The sequence below is a fragment of the Synchiropus splendidus genome, chromosome 1, assembly GCF_027744825.2.
Source record: "Synchiropus splendidus isolate RoL2022-P1 chromosome 1, RoL_Sspl_1.0, whole genome shotgun sequence".
NCBI classification, from domain to species: Eukaryota; Metazoa; Chordata; class Actinopteri; order Syngnathiformes; family Callionymidae; genus Synchiropus; species Synchiropus splendidus.
The window spans coordinates 37,109,517-37,134,039 of record NC_071334.1 but is presented as its reverse complement, the minus strand read 5'-3'; the positions used below and the strand labels follow the sequence as shown (position 1 = coordinate 37,134,039).

The 24,523-nt window shown below is 44.2% G+C and overlaps 1 protein-coding gene across 2 annotated transcripts; it reads left to right on the top strand.

Moving 5' to 3' along the window:
• Positions 1-2,441: 2,441 nt before the first annotated feature.
• On the top strand, positions 2,442-24,311 carry LOC128771757 (transmembrane protein 79-like). 2 transcript variants are annotated; one of them, XM_053887482.1, is made up of 6 exons: positions 2,480-2,582; positions 9,846-10,002; positions 16,480-16,768; positions 18,836-19,366; positions 23,316-23,517; positions 23,823-24,311. In XM_053887482.1, the coding sequence occupies exons 3-6, from the start codon at positions 16,498-16,500 to the stop codon at positions 24,073-24,075; spliced, it is 1,257 nt and encodes a 418-aa protein (XP_053743457.1). In that variant the 5' UTR covers positions 2,480-2,582; positions 9,846-10,002; positions 16,480-16,497; the 3' UTR covers positions 24,076-24,311. The 2 variants fall into 2 exon arrangements, with proteins under 2 accessions (XP_053743447.1, XP_053743457.1); XM_053887472.1 differs by lacking the exon at positions 9,846-10,002 and having other exon boundaries at positions 2,442-2,582.
• Positions 24,312-24,523: the final 212 nt, after the last annotated feature.

Genomic DNA, 24,523 nt, shown 5'->3' with positions numbered 1-24,523 from the left:
GTGATCCCCCTGTAGTTGGAACACACCCTCCGGTCCCCCTTTTTATACAGGGGGACCACCACCCCGGTCTGCCAATCCAGAGGCGCTGTCCCCGACTGCCACGCAATGTTGCAGAGACGCGTCAACCATGACAGCCCTACGACATCGAGGGACTTCAGATACTCAGGACGGATCTCATCCACCCCCGGGGCCTAACCACAGAGGAGCTTACGAACAACCTCGGTGACTTCGGCCCGGGTGATAAAAGAGTCGTCCGAGTCCTCAGCCCCCGCTTCCTCAATGGAAGACGTGACAGTGGGATTGAGGAGAGCCTCAAAGTAATCCTTCCACCACCCGACAACAACACCAGTCGAGGTCAGTAGTCTCCCCCCTGCACTGTAAACAGTGCTGGTGAAGTACTGCTTCCCCCTTCTGAGGCGATGGACGGTTTGCCAGAATTTCTTCGAGGCCGACCAATAGTCCTCCTCCATGGCCTCTCCGAACTCCTCCCAGACCCGAGTTTTTGCCTCCACGACTGCATGGGAAGTGACACATTTGGCCTGCCGGTACACGTCAGCTGCCTCAGGAGTTCCACAGGCCAACAAGACCCGATAGGAGTCCTTCTTCAGCCTGACAGCATCCCTTACTTTCGGTGTTTCGGGGATTGCTGCCACGACAGGCACCAGAGACCTTGCGACCGCAACTACGCACAGCCGCACTGACAATGGAGGAGGAGAACATGGACCACTCAGACTCCATGTCGCCTACCTCCCTCGGGATCTGGGAGAACTCTCGGATGTGCGAGTTAAAGACTCCACTGACAGAGGGTGAGCAAATACTTTTGGTAGTATTGTGGACACACCATCGGCATCATCTCCCATTTCATTGATGAAGCTATATTTAACAGAGTAGGGCATCAACACTTCATTCTTGAACTGTGCTCAGTTCATCCAAAAGAGTCACTCTGTGAAGTTTCATGGTAACATGCATAAGTTCACTAGCAGGACTCTGTGGTCTATGAGAAACCATCTCACTATTTTTTGGAGTTGAGGTGTAGGCAAGTAATTAATTGTAATGTCATGTAATTGCATGTAATTAATTAATCAAATTAATCGCATTTTTATGTCATATCTGCTAAATGTCTCCTGATAAAGAATTTGAGTTCTAGGATATTCAAAAATTGTAGTGCATGACTAATCAATTGAATGCAGTAAGATGAGAAGATTTGAAATCCAATTTTTTATTGGTAAACTGTGCTTGATACATGAAATCCAAAAGTGAAGGTCAAGCACATCCGCAAACCAGTTAGGCCAGGTGCATTATTCAAAAAAGTAAAACAAATACAGCAATACAGTTAAATAAATAAAATAAAGCTGTCTTCAAAAATGTAATAAAAAAAAAACAGCAGTTAAACAGGTACAGTTAAATAAATAAAATAAGGCTGTTTTCAAAAGTGTAATACAAATATATCAATTCAGTTAAATAAAATTCTGAAATAAAATAAGGCTGTCTCAAATAGGCACTTAAGCTCAATATAGCGATTCAAAAATTAATAATAGAAGTATAACATGCCTCTAAATGAGGCAAAATGAAGAACCGTTGAGATATATATATATATATATATATATATATATATATATATATATATATATATATACAAAGACAATTAAAAGCTTTTTTTAATTTCACACAGGTTAATTATATATAATGTCCAAGAGTATTTACTTCTGTACTAAATTCTACGACAAGCGATAATACATGTCAAATGGAAAAGATAACACATTTAAAGCTGATACTTGCGTGATCCTAAATGCGTTGGTCGGGCACTCAGGAAACAGGAGACGAGCGATCACACTCATCCACGGGAGTGGATATTGGCGGTTCTCACACGATTTCAAAGTATTTTTGCACAAAAAAAAACCAACAGAAAAATAAATTGCACAAAGAACAGAAAAAATACCGACAAAAAACAATAAATATGTTTTTCAGAAAAACAGGAAAAAAATGCCACACATACAAAAATAATTCCCAGGAGTTTTTCTCCTGTGAATGCAATACGCTTCGGTACAAAATAACCTCATTATTGTGATTGGGTTTAAGGGTGAGTTTAGCCATTTGTTTTGGACGGTTATGTTTCGGCTGAGGCTGGAGGTTGCATGAAAGTCAATGAGATCATGAGAAACAAGGCCAGAAATGTGTGCGTGCACGCGACTTCACATGGATGGAAGAAAAACATTAAACACACGTATTCTATTTTTATGTTCCTGTTTTACAATGAAAGTTAATCGAAATGTTTGAATGTCGTACTTAAAGAAGATTCCGAACTGTCCATCGAAGATATGGATCAAGATCTCAGACGATGCGACGTTGCAGAGAGCGAGATTCCTCCGCCTCCTACTCCCCCTGCCGCTTTATTTGCTCCATGTGGTGCTTGAAATGCTACCCAGGAAAGGGAGAGAAAAAAGCGTGGGCGGAGGAACAGACGTATTTTCTCCCTACTGAAATCTGATTCACAAGTTGAGGATCCTGGAAGACAAAAGCGGGGTGAATGGGAGGGAGAGTGACGGTGAACAGTCGCGCGCACACGACAGCCAGCGAGTTAAGTAAGTCAAGTCTAACTTTTCTTCGATTCTTGCCTCTTGTCTTCGCTCCAGTTCAGCTCAACGAACGCTATGACCCACTTGTTCGTTTTATTTGTTCTGTGATTTATGTAATAGCAGACAGGAGGTGGGCTATTTGTGTTGAGCTGGGGGTTTTGGTGAGTGTGTGTGTGTGTTAGTCCTTATTGCCCCTTTGGCATCATCGTGCGCCACACATATGCCCTCCGACTGAAAAGCGAGGTTCTCTCTCTTATATCCAAATGTCCCTCATAACAATCCTGTACTTCTTTTTGTCTTCGTAAGTTCAAAACATCTGCATAAATCATTTATGAATCTGACTTGATGGACTTAAAATGGCTCTATGCGACCGAGCCATAGAAAACCGGACAAGCTAATGGTAAAATGCCCAGTGAGAATAGAAACTACAGTAGTTTCCTCTTTAGAATACAAATAATAATAGGAGAACCCTTTCAACTAAAACCATGTATGGAATGATTTCATTTTCTAAGTGCTTGACTTACAGTATATCAAACCCTCCCTGTGCTTTTGTAGACCATTTCCATGGTCTCCCTTTCATTATAACACAATAAATATCTTCTTCTGGTAATGAGGTTCAGAAGAATCATTAGTGCAGGTATCTGCAACCATTACAATCAAACGTTCTGTAGCCACAAAACATAACACCATATCAATTTCACACATGCTTTTGACAAGATTTCCAAGGATGAATGAATGAAACAGACCTTAAATCGGCTGCCTGTAGTTTGAGAGTATTTGCTTTATGTATAGTATATGGCTGTAGCTGCAAAGAAATTTGAGATGTGGCGCGTCTTTTGTATGATCCAGACCAAGTTCCGTCAAGATGCGCACAAAATAACAATGGTCTAAAACTATTTTTTTCTGACTCTTAAAAGCAGCTGTGTGCAGCTTGAGAAGATTTTCTTTTGGCAGCGCCGCAGGTAGTAAATGAGTGTAATTGCAAGCGGTAGTAAAGCTGGGTCTCCGGTCCTGCCCCCATCCCACGTTTATTTGTTTATGAGAAGACGTGGTGAAACAGCTAAAAATGTAATCACAGATTGCAATATACACAACATTGTCCAGCTTATACTTGCAACTCTAGAAACATTTATTATTCAACATCAGAGATAGAACTCCGTCATGCAGCCAGTGAGGAGAGGCAGGATCCAGCGAGAGGCTGAAGCAGCTGCTCAACCGACAGACCCAGATTATACTACTTTATTTCAACTCCATGTCTCAGAAGCATAGGGGAAAGTTTGAACATTTGCTGATTTGGTGACAACAAACCTCTATCTTTTAGTCATGAGAAATACATCTGTCTGCGAGATGCAGCATCATCACGGGTCCGTCTCCTTCACATATACTGGTGCTGGAATGCACTACTTGAGTTCCACGGGCAATGGACATTGTGATTGTGTTTCTTACAAGATTCTTCTGTGAAAACATGTGGAAAACTGTCATGTTCATCTCATCGCCTCTCATTTAAGATGTGGAGGTGCACTACCATTACCTACAGCACTGTAGAATAATCAAGACGGAGGTGCAGCATTTCTCCTCTCTTGCTTTAATACGTCATGACTGTCATTTGTTTCAATAGAGGGTTTTCACGGCGTGTCTTTGAACCCGGATGCTGTCATATTGGAGATAGTCACTGCTCAACACAGAAATGTTAGTTACCTGAATGTAACTTCAGTTCTATGAATACGTGCAAAGCCCTCAAACGTGCTTCGCCATTGGTTACCTCCACTCAGAGGCCCCGCCTCATGCCTGAGAATTGGATAATAAAACTCTCCGCCCAGGTAGGCTCCACCTCTCCCATACAGCTCCTTGTTAGCGTCTAGTCCTTTGTACTCAGCAACAGAACATTTCTATGCAATAGTGCTTCGCCCTCTAACGGGCTTTGCTCTTGGTTACATACCTAGCCGAAGACCGTAGTGATTAGTTTCCTCCCAGCATGGCCCGACCATCAGCCAAACCCATGAGAAACAAACACTCATCTCTATTTCCCATCCAGTGGGGCCAGAGAGGGTCCAGCCACACTCTCCAACACTGAATGAGCCACAGAACCCACCGACATGTCCCTGAGATATGCCCTGGCGAAGGTGAAGACAAAGACCAAGATGGCGCTTGACAGATGCCTTCCACAGACACCCCTTTGAATAATGCCACCAAGGATGAGACTACTCTCGTGCAATGGGCCCTCAGACCCACGGCAGGTTCCATCTGTCTGCTCCCACATTCAGAAGCCCGAATTATTAAATATTGGCCAGCATATTCGGGAATCACATTTATAAAATTGATGGGGACAGATTTATGGATAAGTGTCATTGCACCCCTGGCTTGTGTATTGAACGGTGCAGAAAAAACATTGCCCAGCCATCTACGGTTTATTATGATCTTGTCATTTTTTGTCATATGTGTCTCTTATAGAAAAACTATTTAAGCATGTTTTGATTTTATCAATCCCATCACTTGTTTAAAAAAAATACAACCCAATGTTATTTACACACTATACTTGATATAACCTCTGCACTCAGTAATTTGCAACCATACTGAAACGCAGCTGTATTTTTCAGTCAACTAAGAATTATACTACTGGAATTAAAATGTAAATATGAAAACATGACTTATCTAAATCACTTTAATCCTGACATTACTACCATGCTCACGGCAGTGCTTGTCAGTTCGAGTTCTCACTTTGCAATTTCCTTTTATCATTTCATCATGACATTTAATAACTTCATGATGATGGTTCTTGGGGGAGCTCCAGCGCCGCATCTGTAGCCGATCCTATGGGCACGCTTAATGGTTATCTTGGGTTTGCTTAAATTGAGCGTTTCTGGAATCCATTTCTCCAAATTGCTGCAGCAGTCATCCCCCTCCGCATCTTCAGGAAGATTAACCAGTATCAGGTTGTCGCGTCTGGACCTGGTCTCAAGGTCTGTCACCTTTTCCTCCAGTTTTTCATTCCGTCGTTCAAGAGGTGACTTTAGCTTTCATTATAGCAACGTCGTCTTTGGCATTCAAAAAGCGGACCTCAGCCTTTGACACTCTCTCCATGCACACTCCAATTTTCATTTTAACACTCTCGATAGCATTGATAACTCCGTTAAACTTGTTTGAAAACTCATTCTTGAGTTTGTTGATGCCGATGACGAGTCGCGTCTCTCCATCTCCTCCAAGCTCTGGGTTGCTAGCATTATCTTCCATGTTTGCACCAAAGTCCGATATCTTTGATTGCACCCTCTTTGTCTGGCATCTTGGCAACTTCCCAGACGATGAAGACATCACCAAAAATGTTAGATGGTTTTACCTTTTTTCAGTGAGTTAATAATAAGAGTTTGTCAGATAGTTGGAGAGGAAGAATTCAATTTGCTCCAAAGCTGCCATCTTGCAGAAACTATTAGTCTTCAATAAGTTCCAGAACAATTGCCAGGTATGAAGTGTGGAGCTGGTCACTCGTCCGGGATCCTGCTCTGTCATTCCATTCTTCTGCTATGATGTAAAGAAAGGAGCCCAGCTCACTTCCGAGGTCAGTCTGCCCTTCTGCCGTGAAGTGTCGAAGTGGAGGTGGAGTTGGGGCTGTGATGGCTTTAATGGAAAATAAACTAATTTATTGCTAATTAATGGCCAGTTGATGAGAAGAAGATCTAACTGACTTACACTGAGATTCAGTTCCAGTAAACTAAAAGTGAGTGAAGAAGATACAACTAGCAACATGTCAGAGCACTGGCAATTCGCCAATACTGGAAGCTATCAAGGACCTAATACCTGACTTTATTTGATTCAGTAATGTTTGCAATTAAAGGGATGAAGAACAATATCTGTGTATGTACGGAAATCCTGGTCACCTAATTTAACCGCAGTTCTATGAATATGTGCGGATCCCTCTAACAGCCTATGCTATTGGTTAATCCACATCGAGGCATTGACCTTGGCCTGAGACTTTGATTGACTGGCTCTCCGCCCAGGAAGGCATTCCTCACTGTGGAAAACACCCCTCGTCTTCCGTTGCTCTACCCCTTTTGGAACCCAGCCGCCAAAGACAGGCCTGCTGGGCAGCCAGTTAGATATATTCATTCCACAGTGAAGGAGATGAGTTCCCTCCCAGCATGGCCAAAGGAAGAAACAAAACCATACCTTAGGAACCCTGTGATTGACTTCCTACCGGCTCGGCCGAGGATGAAGATTCACCTCTGGAAAGGACAGTATGAGCAACTTAAGTGTTCACCATGTCCTTCAAGTAGGTTTGAGCGAAGGTTGATGCAGATGACCAGGATGCCGCCTGGCAGATGTCCTCCATGGAAGAGGAGATGGACCTTGTGGAGTGTGCTCTAAGGCCTTCTGGGACTTCAGCTCCTGTGGCCACGTACGCCTTCTTGATGGCTGATCACACCCAGTGTGCCAGCCGCTGGGAAGAAACTCCCCTTCAGACTCCCACATAACAGACGACCAGTCCATCCAACAGTGTGAACTCCCTTGCTCTGTTGACGTAACCTACAAGGGCATGATTGGACACAAAAGATGCAGTTTTGCCTCCTGCTCATTTTGATGAGGGAGAGGATGGAATGACCACAAGATGATGACCTGTGACCAGTACGCCACTGGCCGCCACCGTGTGCAGGGAGGTGGCCCTCACGCCCCCTTGACAGTTGATGTACGCTACAGCTGTGGAGTTGTCTGACCTCACCATCACTTGCGCATATCCTACGCATAGCGTAACAAAGTAACAGCTCGACGTGGGCACATTTGCTCCCTCAGGAGCACCTGGAGCAGGTGGGGATACATGGCTAGCTGTCAGCCTAGCTTTCCCATTATTTATCAAGGGAAAATTTCCGAGACCCTTGACAGAGCACGTCTGAGGTTACAGAGCTCCGGGGTGTATGCGAGGCAAATTGGTCGTCCGGTGTGTGCTGGATAGTTTTATGAGAAGCTCCAGGCACAAGCAAGAGTAGCAGGCCAGGACGTTGGCATAGCTGTCTTGGGTGCGGGTCACTCAGGTCTTGGGACACAGTGTAAACTGCACACGTCAGACCCCTGGGTCAGGGAATAGCGTTTAGACATTTTATTGAAGGGCTGGGCAGAGGAAGTAGTCTGACGCTTGGGTCCAGGCTGGCTGCTTCTTCTGCCCAAGGATGTAGAAAAGGAGACAGCAGAAGGTGGAAGATGTGAATAAGCTGCGGATGTGGAAGGCTGGGTTCTGTCAAACTTGACTTCTCTCCTGGAGAGCGAGTCTTTCAATCTGGTGCCTGATGTAGATTGAAGACAATGGAGAGGTGTTGGCTCATTTGTGCTTCTCCAGGAGTTCAGGAACATTGGCACCGAAAAGTGTATCGTCTGAGATTGATGTTCCGATCAGGGTCTGTCTGTCCGTTTCTTTCAGTGTTGTTTTTGAAAGCCATATGTTGCGTGCTGCCATTTGCGAAAGCGAGCGAACCCTGACTGCATCCATTGGGTTCTGGAGGTGTAGCGCACAAGAGAACGCAATTATTTGTCCCCCTCCCGTGAATTTGGAGCCTCTGATCACCAAAAAAGTCGTGAGATTTGTCGCCAGTCGCTTTTGTCTAATTTTCTTGCTGGGGGGTCCAGAAAGTAACTAGAAATAGCGACAAAGTTGTTGGCACCACTGTATCCATGGAAGGATCATCAGCGGAATGAGTCCCAGCTGTGTGTCGCCATTAGGCTGGAGCAGGACAGATGAAACACGGTAGCAGGGAGACAGGAAGTACAACAATAAAAGCACATAGACACACAAAACCTAATAGTATCCCCCCTTCAAGGAGGGCCACTTGGCACTCTTCCAGGCTAGTCTGGGTGAGTGGCATGGAACTCAGAGATTAAGTGTTGGTCGAGGATGAGGGAGCGCAAGATCCAGGATCGCTCCTCAGGTCCGTATCCTTGCCAGTCAACCAGGTACTGGAAGCCTCGACCATGTTGTCTGCAGTCGAGTATTTTGTTTGCTTTTTGTAAAAGCAGGATGATTGTCGATGAGGATGGGGGGAGGAGGTTCTGGGCGGCTGGACTGTGTGGAGAAGTGCTGACCGGCTTGAGCAGGGAGACATGGAATGTAGGGTGGATCTTTAATGAGTCTGGAAGTTTAAGCCGGACTGCGGAGTTGTTGATCCTTCTCTCCACCTTGAAAGGATCGATGTATATGGGAGAAAGCTTCTTAGACACACCAGGAACCTGAAGATCTCGGGTTGACAGCCAGACCATGTTGCCGGATTGATAATATGGAGCGGGAATCCTGCTCCGGTCGGCGACAGTCTTGGTCTGTTCAGCGGAGCGGAGGAGTGCAGCTTGGGTTCGATGCCAGGTTTCGCGGCAACATTGCAGGTGTTGGTTAATCGATGGAACCGCAGTCTCAGCTTCCTGGGAGGGGAACAAGGGAGGCTGGTACCCATAAGCAACCATAAAGGGCGACATACCGATGGAGGCAGAGACGAGGGTGTTGTGGGAGTACTCCACCCAAGGGAGTTGGGATGACCAGGAGGAAGGGTCCTTTGAAGTGACACATCTGAGCGTGGACTCCAGGTCCTGGACCTAGTCTGTTCTGTCTGCCCATTAGATTACGGGTGGTACCTGGATGTTAAGCTCTTGGTGGCTCCCGGGGCTTTTAGGAAAGCCTGCCACCCTGCCAAACCTTTAACATCCTTTGTCATGCCAGGCCACCAAAAGCGTTGTATGAGGAGACAGAGAGTACGGAAAGTACCTGGGTGGCAGGCCAATTTTGACGAGGGGGCCAACTGCAGGACTTGCAAGCGTGTAGGTTGAGGGACGAACAGTCTATTTGGAGGACCAGCGTTGGGAGTCCCTGGGCCTCCAAAACAGCTTTCTCGATGTCCCAGCAGGCGGCACAGATAATACAAGTCTCAGGAACAATGGTCTCCATCTTCTCTTGAGAAAGAGGGTTCTCATGGAGTCTGGACAGAGCATCAGGTATAGTATTTTGGCTGTCTGGGCGGTAGGTTATGGAAAACCTGAATCTTCCCAGAAAGAGTGCCCACCGAGCCCGACGAGAGTTGAGCCGTCTGGCGGACTGGAGGTGCAGAAGGTTTTTTATGGTCTGTGAGTACCAAAAAAAGGGTTTCAGCCCCCTCTAACCAGTGCCTCCACTCCTGTAGTGACGCCACGATGGCCAAGAGCTCAATGTTGCCAATATCATAATTTCTCTCTGCACTTGACAGTCTTTGGGAAAAAAAAAGCGCATGGGTGTAACTTTTGGTCAGACGAGTCCCTTTGTGACAGGATAGCGCCGATTCCCGAATCTGAAGCGTCTACCTCCACGATGAACTGCCGGGAAGGGTCAGGATGACGCAGGATCGGAGCAGAGGAAAAGAGAGTCCGGAGCTTGTTGAAAGACTCCTCTGCCTCAGGAGTCCAGGCGAAAATCCTCTTAGTGGAGGTAAGCGCAGTCAGTGGAGCAGCAACCTTGCTGTTATCTCGGATAAGTCAAACTACAGAGTAAGTAAGCTGTGATATTTGATTGTCTCATGAGAGATTAAGTACATTTAACAATTTATTGTACGATTGTACTAGAGTTCCTAATTAATAAGGTCATAACTATTATTTTGCCAGAATTACTCTGATTTGAACTTTATTTCTGTAAATATTGTAACACAGTCCATTGTTTTCTGGTTCCAGACCACACATGCACATATGAATAAACACATACACCTAAATGCCTTCTCTGACAATTGGATGCGATGTGCCTGGATTGTGACATTCTGCAATAAAGGGAACTTCATTGAAACTTAAACGGGTTTCATTGTCCATAATCTTCCGCCTCAACCAGCAGCTTTCTGAAATTAGAGGCCTTAACTCTAACTCTAACTTGGTCCTTCGAGCCGGATTGAGTGCAACCTGAAAGGAGGATTATGGACAACGCAGCACCCTGCAACCCAGAGTCCCGGGGACGTCCACAGAGGGAACATCGTTTGCCTGCTTATTTGGGTGTTTATCAAGCTGGATTTCAACCATCTGCACAAGAAGATTCACTTGCCACTGTGTCCCCCAACCACAGCAGCAAGACGAGTCGGAGTTCAAACACCCGTAGCAGATCCAGCAAGCATACCTGTTGCTCAGTTGGTACGTACCCCACTTATGGTCTCTCAAATGCCATCTTGGAGGAGAAGACCAGGCAGTTGGAACTGGAAGATACTCGACCTAGGGTTGAAGCGCTACAAGCCAGAGCAGTCCTCGCCAGGCAGCTAGAAAAACAGCAGCGCCTGACTTGAGCCCGACAAGAGCTTGAGATCGCCAAACTTTGCACTATGCTACTTTCTGATAGCTGCACAGCTGCAGTATCAGTGCACCCTGACAATTCAGACACTTTTGTGAGCTTACCATCAACGGTACCTCATCCCCTACAACAACAGACTACACCTCTATCCACATCCATGCCTTCCCTAACAACCCAGCTAATGTCAACACCAGCTCCTGTCGCATGTCCAAGTAACCCTTTCCCACAATCTGATACTACCACAGTGGTAGCTGCTTCCTCAATTAATCCGAAAGCACCGCCACAGCTTCTACTACCTACGGCACACGAGTCTAGAAGACTACCACCTGGCCCAACATTTGCCCCCACAACGGTGATGCAACCAGGGCCACCACCACCAAAGCAACAGCGCCTGTGACTCATGCTACACTGCAGCTAGCATCACAGTTAGAATCGCAAATTCCTCAGCACCAACCTGCTGTCAACTATAGACATCCAACCAAGGAGCAACGCAACCCTGCTTCAATCAGTAAAGGAGCTCCGCCCCTCTTCTCAACACATCATGGGTTCAAGACTGCACCAGCTGTCGCCACTCCCTACCCTGGTAATCCCCTGACCTTCCCTGCCTGTGTTCAAGAGTGGTCGGGAGGTTGACTTGCGTTGCTCAAGCAAGCACTAGACAATGTACTGGAAGGCAACGTTCACCTCAGTGAACAGTATAAATATCAAGTGTTGATTGAACACATCAAACTTCCATGTGCACTGCAGATTGCTAAGGCGTACATGCATGACCCAACACCATACACAAGTGCTCTTCAGGCTCTACAAGACAAGTATGGACAGCCGAGACAACTAGTCCAGAGTGAGCTTGGCGCCTTACTCAATGCCCCTGCAATCAAGATGGGCGATGCTAATGCCTTTGACTCATTCGCTTTGTCAGTCCAGTCCTTAGCAGGCATGGTAAGAATGCTTGACGGATGTGAGCTCCATTGTGTTACCCACGTAGATCGCTTGGTCAACTGTCAGCCACCTATCGCAACGGATTTGTCGAGTATTGCCTGCGTTACAGTATCCTGCAGGTACAGACAGAACTTATACACTTCAAGATTTGTCTACCTGGCTACAAACAAAGTCCCAAGCAAGGCACATCTCACATCGAGCAGCTGCATTGTATCATTCAGATACTGTTCGACAAAATAGAAATGAACAACGAGCCACAACAACCAAATTGAAATAAGCAACTACGTGCTTCAATGTTTCTGAAAGAGCGACAAAGGAAAGGACACCTATGGCAGAGTCTAAACAGGTGAAGTCCAAATCCAAACCTTACTGTCCGTATTGTGACTGTCAAGAACACTATCTTAATTCCTGTGAGGAATTCAAGAAATTAGACTCTGACCAGACCTTAAAGTGGATGGAGGATGGCAAATGGTGTCAGAGATGTGGACGGACTCACACTGAGGGCCATAGCACACTGAAACGGCCTTGTAAAACCTGTAAGGAAACCTCACTGTCCTACACAACGCCATCCAAGAAACCAGACGGAAGGTGTATGCAGTCAGTCTACTTCCCACAAAGGTTTACCTGGACCAGCCGAATAGATCTCAAAGAGTAATGCTAAAGGTAGTGAAGGTCCTTTTACATAATGGTGACCAAATGATGGAGACTTATGCAGTACTCGATGATGGGTCGGAGAGGAGCATTGTACTTCCTCAAGTGGTGCAACAACTCAACCTAGCCTGCCATCCAGAGACTTTACCTTTGCAGACCGTGCATCAAAGTGTTAAGACACCCAAGAATCAGAAGAGGATGTTAATCTCAATGTAGACATCTATCTGACATCTAGCTATGCAGCACTGCCAGCCACACAAGGACAGTTGTCAACCTAAAAGAGGGATGGAAGAAGGGGTCATGTAAACAATATTATCAGATTCAGTCCGACCTCTCAGTGGTGGATGGACTTTTGCTTAAATGTGACCGGATTGTTGTGCCCACATCCATGCGGAGAGAAATGCTCATCAGGCTATATGAAGGGCACTTGGGAGCAGAAAAGTCAAAAAGGAGAAAACGAGAGGTTCTATACCGGCCAAATATGAACTCTGATATTGACTAGTTGATCAGTGAGTATGCTACGTGTCAGGTGCATCATTATAAGCAAACAAAGGAACCCCTGATTACCACAGAGCTCCCTTCGCAGCCATGGGAGAAGGTGGGGACTGATATATTTCACCATGAGGGCAAAGACTACTGGCTAGTATGGTTCCAAAATTTCAGCTCATTGTCAGAAATGTTAATTAAATTATCAAATTCCACCACGAATGCCTTAGCTGCTGTCTAACCACTACTAGCAGCCTCACCTTTCGATACGACACTGAACCTGGTAACGCTCCATCCATCACTTTCAACAAATTCAAGAGAAGCATATCACCTCCACTTTCTTTCAACACTTTAAATAAACTTGTAGCCTTACTTTGCACTCCTCGCGCCATCATTTTCACATTCCAGCCACGTGTAGAGCATTTTCTCCATCTTGGCAATTGGTACGTCACGCTGCTTTGTGATAATCGTGGACTTGATTGGGGCTGCTGCTTTCACTGATTTCTTTATGCAGTCCTTACCCTTTAAGATTGTCGATACCGTTGAGAGGGAAAGCAGGATATCTAGAGCGATGGAATTTACTTTTTTTCCTCCTTCATATTCTTTGATCACTTTTATCTTCATCTCCAAAGTCAGTGCCTTCCTCGCTTTCTTTGCAGGATTTCCATCTGATGACGTGGGTTTTCTCTTGAGGGACATGGTAATGGTGTAGGGTACAAAATTTAGATGCTGCCAAGACAGTATCTAGTTACTGAGTGAAGTGGTAGATCGCTGTGTGAGGGTGAGATGCTGGGATACTGTGCTGCCATAACTGTCGTACGTGATGCCGGCTGGCTGCCATAATTGTACGCGTTGCTGGGCTGCTAGGTGCTGCGTTGAATAAAAAAAATAATAAGCATCTGCTGGCCGTGGTCGTAAGTTTGGGTGGACGTAAGTTGAGCAGGTCGTAACTCGGATGTCACTTGTATATGAGACATATTTAGAGGAAAAGTTCTACATTTGGGTGAATTTGCCCATTGCCATAAGCAGTATTAGGATTATAACTGTTAATTTTCAGCTCATTTTGTTTTGAGATCTGCGTGGCACAGATGTGAATGGCTCAGTGAACAGGGTGTTTTCCTGATTTTTTGTGAAGCAGTCTGTGTTTCATGGCAATGTCGACTGATTACAGTTTGTGTGTGTGTGACATTATCTGCCGTCGGACATGGACATGAAGTTTAAAGTGGCATGGAAACATTAAATGAGATTTGCTGATGCTTATCTTGTCAACTGGCATAAAACCATTATTTACATTAGTGCATCACCTTTTATCTCAATTTTTATCAGTTAGCTGAAAACTAAACGACGAACAAAATTACTGCACATTAATTTATGACTGGCCCAAACCAAAATAAAATTAAACAGATGAAAGTAAATGAAATACAAAGTAAGTTAGTTGAGATCAGCATCAAATGTCGACAGTTATCTAAGCTTAAATTAGGAGAGCATCTGACGGTCCATTTCTCTGATATGCGACGGCATCGCTTTGGTGTGTGTAGTTAATTGCAGACGTAACTGAAATGTGTTTAGCAAGTGGATAACGATTGAACTGAGATAAACACGAGAAGCATGAAGAGTAGATCTGTAGTTAATTAAAAGAAAGAAATCTTAAAAGAAATGCTGATTACAGATAATAAAATTTCTATCAGTGTATATGTGGCGATAGGGAAGGAGGATGGCTAAAACACATCAAACTTTTTTACAAAAAATCTATTCATTCTTTTTTCATCCTGTTATTCCATAAGTGGCGTTGCTGTGGTACGTCCAAGCAACCTACAATCTACAGTGGGGTAATGGTAACCGCAATGTCGATTTGAATCACAAGGGTGAAGACTGACAGACGTTTGGATGGACAGAACCTGAGAGGTAAAGGTGGGGAATGTTTGTCTGTGTGACTGGAGCTGTTCAGCTGCTCATTAATACAGCCAACAGTAGCTGGTGATATGTCACTCAGCGTCGAGCTGTAGAGTGTCAGAAATAGCGTGGCGCGAGATTGATGTTGCAGTCAGCCATGTTTGTTTACGTCCATTCTGCCACTGCACTACTCACATCCTCTGTCAATAAAATTTGATGTTTATCAGCCTAATAAAGGTGAAAACATGTGAGCCATCAAACACCAGCACACATAGTGAGACCACTGCGCTGCCCTCATCTTCAGCAGTAGTCTCCCACAGTTGCGGCTGCACGCCATAGTGTTCTGGGAGTTTGCGAAGTTTTTGAATAATGTTGTGCAGACTGCGATCAAACCCTTAACTGCTCTGCATTTATCATGTTTGTGAGGACTTGATCCTGCCTGGAGAGCTGCATGATAAGGATTAAAACTGAAAAATAAATGGCTCTTTTGTGCTGATACAATTATGTTTGGAAGATGCACAATGCTAACACATTTTTCTCTTGAGCTCACAACTCTGAGCACTTAATATGGTGCTTTTCATGCTCATCTGCCAACCAAAGAGCTTTACACCAACTCACCCATTCACAGGCTGCCTACTGAACAGTCAGGAGCAAACCAGAGTTAAGTGTCTTGCTCAGGAACAGACGCAGGAGCAGGGATTCAACTGGACACCTCTAAGTTACTGGGAGACCACTCTACTATTTGAGCTATGTCGCCCATTTAATAACTGGGTCATTATTATGAGGAGTATGATGTGTTTTGTTGCCAGTTGTATGTTACTGTCTGTCAGAGAAATTAAGTTTCATTTTGAGTTCCACAATTTTTGGACTGTACATTTGTCTCAGTGTGGGTCTAATATTAGATAAGAAAAGAAATGATAGCCATTATTTGTCCTGTGGTAAGTAAGTACCTGTCTTGATCAGGAGTTTGATTATATAGTGTTTCCAGATCAGGGGTGTCCAACTGAATCTCAAAAGGGCAATGTGGGTGCAGGTTTTTGTTCGAACCAAACGAGCTGCAACAGATAAACTGATTATAGCCTTCAGACACCTGATTGGTTGAACTGTGTGCCCCTTGGGATTCAGTTTGACCCCTGTGTTGTAGATGCTCCAGTAAACATCTATTTGTGATATATATTTGCACATATTCAAGCTCAAATAACCATAATAATTGAAAAGGGGATTTTCCAAATAGTTCTAAATTGGTACCTGCTCTGGCCGGCTTCTCGAAAGAAGTAGGTCATTTATCAACACATGGAAGTGAAGCTTGCTCACCACTTCTCAACTCTCTCTCAACTTTAAACTAAAAGTGATTCAAAATGAGTTTCCCAACTGTCCAATTACAGGTTTAAAATGGCTGTGTAAATGCTGACTTTTGGTCATCTCGTGTTTCTTTTCGGGTGGTTTCTTTTCCCTCTTTCCATCATATTATTTTTAAACCGCAACATGCCCCAAACTAAAATAGGCTCACTCAAGGTGATGGTTAGTGGTGAACGCTGTGGGATTGTACCCAAACTCCACCTAGATAAACATGCAAATGTCTGGCAGAAACATTTTATGACCCCAAAATAATGTGTTCACTCAATGCAGCTACTTTGTTTGACATCATGTTCATCATTTGTGTTTTTTAAGGCCATCATATTTGGGACTATGACCACCTCCAGGCTTCAGAATAGAGACAGTCAGAACACAGAGGAGGAACTCAACAGCATGAAGGAGTCCATCAGTGACATCATCAACCAGCTCCAGGACATCGACCCAGCCAGACTCTCCTTCTCACCATTCCTTGACATGGAAACTCAGATCTGCATGGCGCATGTGTCCGACAGTCCAGAGTCTTCGGTAGAGGAGCTGTACTCATCTTCTCAGTCTGTCTCCCAGCACTCCCTTGGGCCTCCACTGATGCTGGATCAGCAGAACCGTGAGTAGACATGTGGGATCACTTTGCACAGGAACAGCCCCCTGAACCTCCATGAGGGCTTTAACTAAGTGGTGGGCAAACGGGTCCTCAAAGGGCTAGGGTGGTGCAGGTTTTTGTTCCAACTGATCAAGCACACACAGTTTTGCCAATCATGTGTCAGCTGAAACGAGCAGGACCAGACTGACAATGAACAGTCTTCAAAGACCTGTCCTCATGATGAGTTGGACCCCTGCTTTAACTTCTTCTCTCAACTAAAAAAAAAAAAACAGTTCCTCTGCTGAGCCATCATACCTCTGTGAAGTAGAGCATATTCTCACTCCATTTCCTCTAAAAAAAAAAAACATGGAACCTCCTGTGCTTTAAGTCCCTGGATCTTTTTGATTTGATGCTGTTCTCTCTGGGAGTGACCAGGATGGATAAGATCAGGAACAAGTATATCAGGTGTTTAGGAGACAAAGTCAGAGAGGCTAGATTGAGATGGTTTGGACATGTACAGAGGAGAGACAGCCGGTACATTGGTAGGAAGATGTTGAGGTTGGAAGTGCCAGGCAGAAGGTCAAGAGGAAGGCCAAAGAGGAGATGTATGGAGGTGGTGAAGGAGGACATGAAGTTTGTAGGTTTGAGAGAAGAGGAAGCGTAGGACAGGGTGAGCTGGAGGAAGATGATCGGCTGTGGTGACCCCTCAAGGGAGAAGCCGAAAGAAAATGAAGAAATGTCACCAGTCCATTTTTTCCTCTCAGACAAACTCAGGTCAGAAAATAGCTCTGCCAGTGTAGGCAGTAGGGGTGGGCGATATGGACAAAAAAAATAAATCATAATAAATGTTGGCCTTTGCAGCGATAATGATAATGTATCACGATACATACATTTTCATTCTATTACATATGTTGGACACACTACCATCGAGTTAACTAAGTGTCAAGATGAGAAATACAATGTTTCACATCTCTCGTAGAACCCGGTCGTGTCTGACAGACTGCTCTGCCAGTTTCATTTATGGGTTAAATTGAGCCATCTGTCTGCTGTCCTGTCTCTTAACAATTTACTGACTAAGGACTACGGATGCACCGATGCGTCTTTTATATTTCTGATACCGATTCCTCGGCTTTGGATATTGATCGATCATGATTTGAGTGTTCAGAATTAACCATCTTTCCATGTTGTGGGATAACACTGGTCATGCTTTAAGTAAAAAGGCAATTGTGCCAATTGTCTTACGAGGTCCAATAAAGACAGTATGATGGTGGGGATGACTTTGCAGCTAGCCTGCAACAGATACCTACGTGCAGACAGAGATGATGGTAAGTTCCTACGCAGACCCCCATTTCTTAACGCATGGTCACACCAGGGTAAATATGCTGTGCTTAAGCTCAAAGCCTGGATTCTATCAGCGAGTGTGGCTTGCTTCCTCAGAACAACATGGTTGGATGAGGTGTACCATACTGGCATGACTGATGGCATGATTAGTGGCACATGCACAGATTGCGAGAGCAGTCATGCATTGAACGCAGGACGTAAACCGTGACGTAGCCAACACGTTTATATTAAGTGACCCTTTGACAGCAACTACATCAACACAGCAGTGGTGAAGGGTTCATGTTTGTTTGGTGAGGAGGTGCAGAGTTTGACATGAGTGTATGTTCAGCTTGCTCACCTTATTCCCCTGTCAGTATCACACATGAGGTGACTCTCTATTGCACTACTGACAGTTGTGTACAAACAACAAGTCACTCAATGATGACGTCGCATGGTGGTGCTATGACAGCATTCAACGTGATGACGTAGGTGTCAGATGTGCTAGTCCGGGACAATATGACCACGGGGGCCATGGGAGGGGGCAGTAGTTGTGCTCCTGAACTGAGAGCACGCCACAGATGAAGTGGCCCTAATGTGACAACACCCTTAGTGTATCCTGCCCTTCCATGTTTGAGTTGTATGTATTGTTGCCTTGACATTTATGTTGATTTTGAGAAGAAACTCGCGGCCACCCTCTGTGTGTCCACACACAAATAAAACCTTTATGTCAGTTCATCAATATTCTAACACTCTTCATTTTAATTTGCCCAGGCTGCCACGTGGAACACCAAAATGACCCCCCAGAGGGGTCATATATCGACAGTCAAGGAGAAGAGCCAGAAGTTACCAGTCCCATCATCACAGCAGACAATTTAGAAAGTACCATGGAAAATAGTCTTCCAACCTCAGTCTCACAAGGAGACGTTCCCAATGGCATGCAAGTGCCGAGTTGGAATCCAGAAACCACTCATCTGAATGCAACTGTCAATGAGGACTGTCTTCTGATATGGCAACCTCTTGAGAGCATGGAGCTGTCAGTGAGGGGTGCTGAGGCTGGAGAAGATACTCAGGTGGTGGTGGGGGAGGTCTCTGGAGAAGGATGCTGTTGCAGGTGTAAATGCTGGGAGAGCAGCAAAGTTCCTGCTTTCCTGTCAGTGTTGGCTTCGCTGCTGTGTGCTGCCGGAATCATCTATGGACTCTATTTTTACGTCCCTGTGCAACTGCCCGACTTTCCAGATTTGCGTGGACGCATGACGTTCACTCTCTGCTGCTGCTTGGTGGCCTCCCTGCCCATCCTGCTTGGTGAGTGTCTGCAAAAACACCCCTTATTGTTGCCAGGCAGTAAAATGATTAGTGTGAATGCTCTGCAAGGAGCAATTATTCTTCTGTTCTTCTTTGTCTTTTTCTGCCAAAAACTTAGGTTCACTAGTCCTCCTACAGTTTCCGTCGCATTCATGCTGCCAGACACCAGAACATGCAGTTACAGGTCAACCTTTGTATTGTCATCTAGAAACATGATTCAATCAAAAAAAAATGTAGTGGCACTCCTCGGTAAGTTTCATAAAAATGTGTACCATCAGTAGTATTTCATCAAATTAGCTTCATACATCATGAGACATGGTCAATAGTCAAATATATTTGGAGACACTCCTCCTCTCTTGTGTCATGTACTCAGAAGGGCCTCACAAAATTACAGCCAAACCCACAATTCTGCCCCACTGACTGCTAATAAAAATGTTACTCATTTTAGGGAGTCCCCCAGGTGTAGGGTGGCAAAAATAAATAAATAAATAAGCAGAGGGAACGGATTCACAACCCAAGCACACAAACTACAAACTGAGGGTTCGGATTCCCAAACCGCTGGGAACCATGTACAGAATGAACAGTGAGAGATCACTTTGTTGCAGGAAACTTCGAGGTAGGTAATGTCCTTCCATACTAGATAATGTAGGAGTTACAATAATGCCTTTTAAACATGTTTGAGGCCAAATGAACTTGATTCCACTTCCCAACCATGAAGTAGTATGCCCCGGTCTTGACATAAGTGCAGCTCACCTTGGCGTCATATGAGAATAATTATGAGTCAAGCCCCTACTGATGATGCCACGCTTGTGATTTTTTCTTGTTAGCAAACAATGTAGAAATCACAACAGTTGCGAGAAACAAGAACCAAAACAACATAATTCCAAATAGAATAAACGCAACATCCAAGCTTGAATAACAAAATGGGCATCAATATAAACAACATATATATATATTGTTGTATATATATATATATATATATATATATCTTATCATATCTTATTGAGAAGTATATATATATTTTTTTTATTAATTAATTTATTTATTTTTTCAGGTTGTTTAATTATAGTATTTGTCCTAACTGTAGGACATGATTCAAAACTTACCTTGCATTCTCGCTGCTGAAATCATTTGGCCTCTCACTCACACTACTGAATGCCACACATGTTTAAAGTGGTCAGTGAAACCTAGCACATATATTACTGAATGGTTTTCACTTATACAGTGAGTATTAAAGTATTCAAGCCCCTTTACATATTTTCATTTAACATGGTCTTTGTGAGTGAGAGGATTCCTGAGGAATGGAGGAGAAGTGTGCTGGTGCCCATCTTCAAGAACAAGGGAGATGTCCAATGTTGTGGCAACTATAGAGGGATAAAGTTGATGAGCCATACGATGAAGTTGTGGGAAAGACTAGTCGAAAATAGACTAAGGGCAGAGGTTGAGCATATGTGAGCCACAGTTAAGCTTCATGCCAAAAAAGAGCACCGCAAATGCAGTGTTTGCTTTGAGGATGTTCATTAAGAAGTACAGAGAAGGTCAGAAGGAGCTCCATTGTGCCTTTGTGGAGCTGGTGAAAGTGTACGGCAGAGTGCCAAGAGAAGAGTTGTGGTATTGTATTAGGAAGTCTGGTGTGGCAGAGAAGTATGCTGGAGTGGTGCAGGACATGTATGCCAGGTGTGAGACAGTGGTGAGGTGTGCTCCAGGTGTAACCGAGGAGTACAAGCTCGAGGTGGGACTGCACCAATGCTCAGCTCTGAGCCCCTTCTTGTTTGCAATGGTGAGGGACAGGTTGACAGATGAGGTTAGACAAGAAGCCCTTTGGACGATGATGTTTGGAGATGACATTGTTATCCGTGGTGAGAGCAGGGAGCAAGTGGAAGATAAGCTAGAGAGGAGGAGGTTTGCCTTAGAAAGGAGATGAATGAAGGTTAGCAAGTAGTAAGATGGAATACATGTGTCGAATGAGAGGGACCCAAGTGGACAGGTGAAATTACAGGATGCAGAGATAAAGGTGTAGGATTTTAAGTACTTAGGCTCAACTGTCCAGGGCAATGGAGAGTGTGAGAAAGAGCTGAGGGAGCAGGTGCAGGCAGGATGGAATAATTGGAGAAAAGTAAAAGGGAAAGTATGCAAAATGGTGGCCAGGCCAGCAATGTTGTGTGGTTTGGAAACAGTGGCACTGAGAAAAAAACTGGAGGCAGAACTGGAGGTAGCAGAGATGAAGATGATGAGGCTCTCTCTGGGAGTGACTAGGATGCATAGGATCAGGAAGGAGAATATCAGAGAGACAGCACATGTCAGGTGTCTAGGAGACAAAGTCAGGGAGGCTAGATTGAGATGGTTGGGACATGTACAGATAGCGACAACATTGGTTGGAAGATTTTGAGGTCGGAACTGCCAGGTAGAAGGTCGAGTGAAAGGCCAAAGAGGAGATTTATGGACTTGGTGAAGGAGGACATGAAGTTTATTGGTTTGAGAGAATAGGAGGCAGAGGACAGGGTGAGATGGAGGAAGATGATCTGCTGTGGCGATCCCTGAAGGGAGAAGCTGAAAGGAAAAGAAGAAAGAGGGAAATTGTTATTACTATTACTATTACTATTATTATTTAAAGCCCCTCAAATGGACATCCGTTTCAGTTATGGTCACTGTAGCACCATTAATAAGGAGGAGAGCTACCTGAGGGGTTATGAAGTCTGAAGGGTTTAAACTATTATAAGAGCTACAACTTCCGTAAACCAGCCATGCATTCCACAGCATATGTCCACATCAGGCAGAAAACTATACATTCTATACATGAGACGTCCATAAATAGTTCAAAAGTAAATACATTTAAAATCAAGATGAAATCAGTTTTTAATAGCAAACATTTCACATTGTTTTTAATTCCAAACAGCAAACCTTGAAACAGTTCCAGCCCCGAGTACAATATTGGGTTCTGCCTTTCAACGGACAATAATTTTGAAATAAATTGAATTTTGCTGCACTTATATGGATGTAAACCTCACTTTATATCAACAAACCCATTATATGTGTCATCACCCTTTCGTCTTGAATCAACAACAGTCAGCAAAATGAATGCCAAACACCTCAGTAATATAGGCTTTACCAGAGTTTGTCAAACTTCTTGCAATAAATAAATGCTATGATGTTACATTTAACAGCATATGTTTATGAATTGTAGAGCGTATTGATCACCAATCACTGTTAACTGTACACTACTAAATTCACATTCTCATTAAGTGCAATTTAATCTTTTCGACCCCACGGAGAGCAGATGTCTGGAACCAAAGTGTTTAACTATGCTCTTGGATCATTTGCTACTTGACCCCTGAATCTTCTTTGTCATTTGAAATTTCCCATCAGAGGTTGTGAACACAATAGTAAATGTAAGGTGTCTGGATTACTCTTCTGAAAGCAGTAGTCAGTAAACCAGCCTTGCAACATTAAACAGTAAAACACATTGTTTGCATGCGTATAGTAACCTTAACCACAAAGGAGTGCTTTCCATAGAATACCGAGACCAATCACATGTTAACTGTCAGATTTCTGCCATTGGAAATTTATCTGGTGCTTATTATAGGCATGATATATAGGTAAAGTCTGATGATCACAATCTACTTCATGGAAGTAATACTGAGATCAACAGTGACAAGCTTTCTTCACAACCATTACAAAAGTGTTCTGAGGATGGAGTAACCTTCCCACACTCTCCACAATGTTGATTCAAAACCTCCACCTTCAAACACCAGATCAGAACAGGCACAAACTTGTGGATTGAGTAATCGGCCACATAGATTGGTTTAATTATGGAAATGACTGTGAGTTTCAGCTCACCTTTATTTGGCTCCAAGACTCATCCCTGAACATGGAGTTCTGATTTTGTGTATAAACAGTTATGGTGATGGTTTTCCCAATGATAAAGATGCCTCCCTTTTGTGTCTCCCAGCAATGATGATGGGCCCAGTCTGTCAGTTCTGCAGTGCCTCCCTCACCCTGCAGGCGTCGCAATTGAAGCAGCAGATGTTTGTCAAAGCATCTCTGGAGATACTGTTCCTTTATGTCCTCAATCTTCTTGTCATGACCTCCATGCTGCCGCAAGAGGAGATTAAGTTAGTGCCCATACTGGTGGTCATGTTCATCACTGGAAGGTGAGTTTTGAATTGGGGTTCTTCATTGTACATTGTACATTACACAGTACATTTGTGCAACATTTTTGTACACACAACTAGCAAAGGCCTAAAGAACAATTGACTGAATTGAGAGTGTAAGGTATGTGCTCAGTTCAGTGAGTTTGGACTCCTTAGTATGTGATAATGAGTGTGATTGTTTTAATTAGTGAGGATGTTTGTCTCTCCATAATCTCAGTTCATAGACAAAGAAAATGAAACCCGCTCTTGGTTGAGAGTCTATCCATGAGGTTTGAACTATATCTCAGTTCCTCTGCACTCCACAGGGTCATTTACTTGCTCAGCTTGTACAATTGCAGTTCCTGGCGAGGCTTCGGCTCCGGCCTGACCGTCTTCCCTCTGCTCGCCATGGTGGCGCTCAACGTGTACCTCATATACACGTTGTTTCCCAGGGACTACTTGTTTGGCTACCGCGACGTTATCTATACTCAGGTCACCGCCCCATACTGGTCTGGAAACGCAACACAGGGCCCAAGTAGCAAACCAGACATTCACCCTACAGACGCTTTTCAGAAATAGTTAATTCCATTGGCTGCAGAGCTTTACATCTTCTCCTGTTTGTGACAGACTCACTCATTGTGTGTGGAAAATAATGACGATTTGTCCTTTTTATACCAAATACAAGTGCCCCAGTGGAGAAGAAAGCCTTTTGAACAACACTCGTGGTCCAGTCCAGAGCCTGTGTTTGACGTTGGAATTCTTGAGTACTTTTTTTCTTTTAACTTAGATATTTTTAACCAAATTTGGTTTTGACCTCAAAAGAACACCTAAAAGGATTTTCTTGTTGCCATTTCTGTTGTCAAGAATGTTTGATGAATAAAAGCCATTTGTACTAATTGGTTTCCGGTGGGTTTTGCGTTTACCTTTGTGCGTTGATAAACATCTATTCCTAGACGAGCAGTGGCATTGCAGGGGCTCAAGAGACGGGAGACCCTCTGGAAGGTGCAGCTGCCTGACACTCTCTCTC

What these genes read in the sequence shown, in the direction of transcription:
- LOC128771757 (XM_053887472.1), top strand. Translation starts at nt 16,498, where the DNA reads ATGACCACCTCCAGGCTTCAGAATAGAGACAGTCAGAACACAGAGGAG. An exon ending in GATGCTGGATCAGCAGAACC is followed by an intron (nt 16,769 to 18,835) that starts GTGAGTAGACAT and finishes TAATTTGCCCAG; the next exon opens with GCTGCCACGTGGAACACCAA. An exon ending in CTCCCTGCCCATCCTGCTTG is followed by an intron (nt 19,367 to 23,315) that starts GTGAGTGTCTGC and finishes TGTGTCTCCCAG; the next exon opens with CAATGATGATGGGCCCAGTC.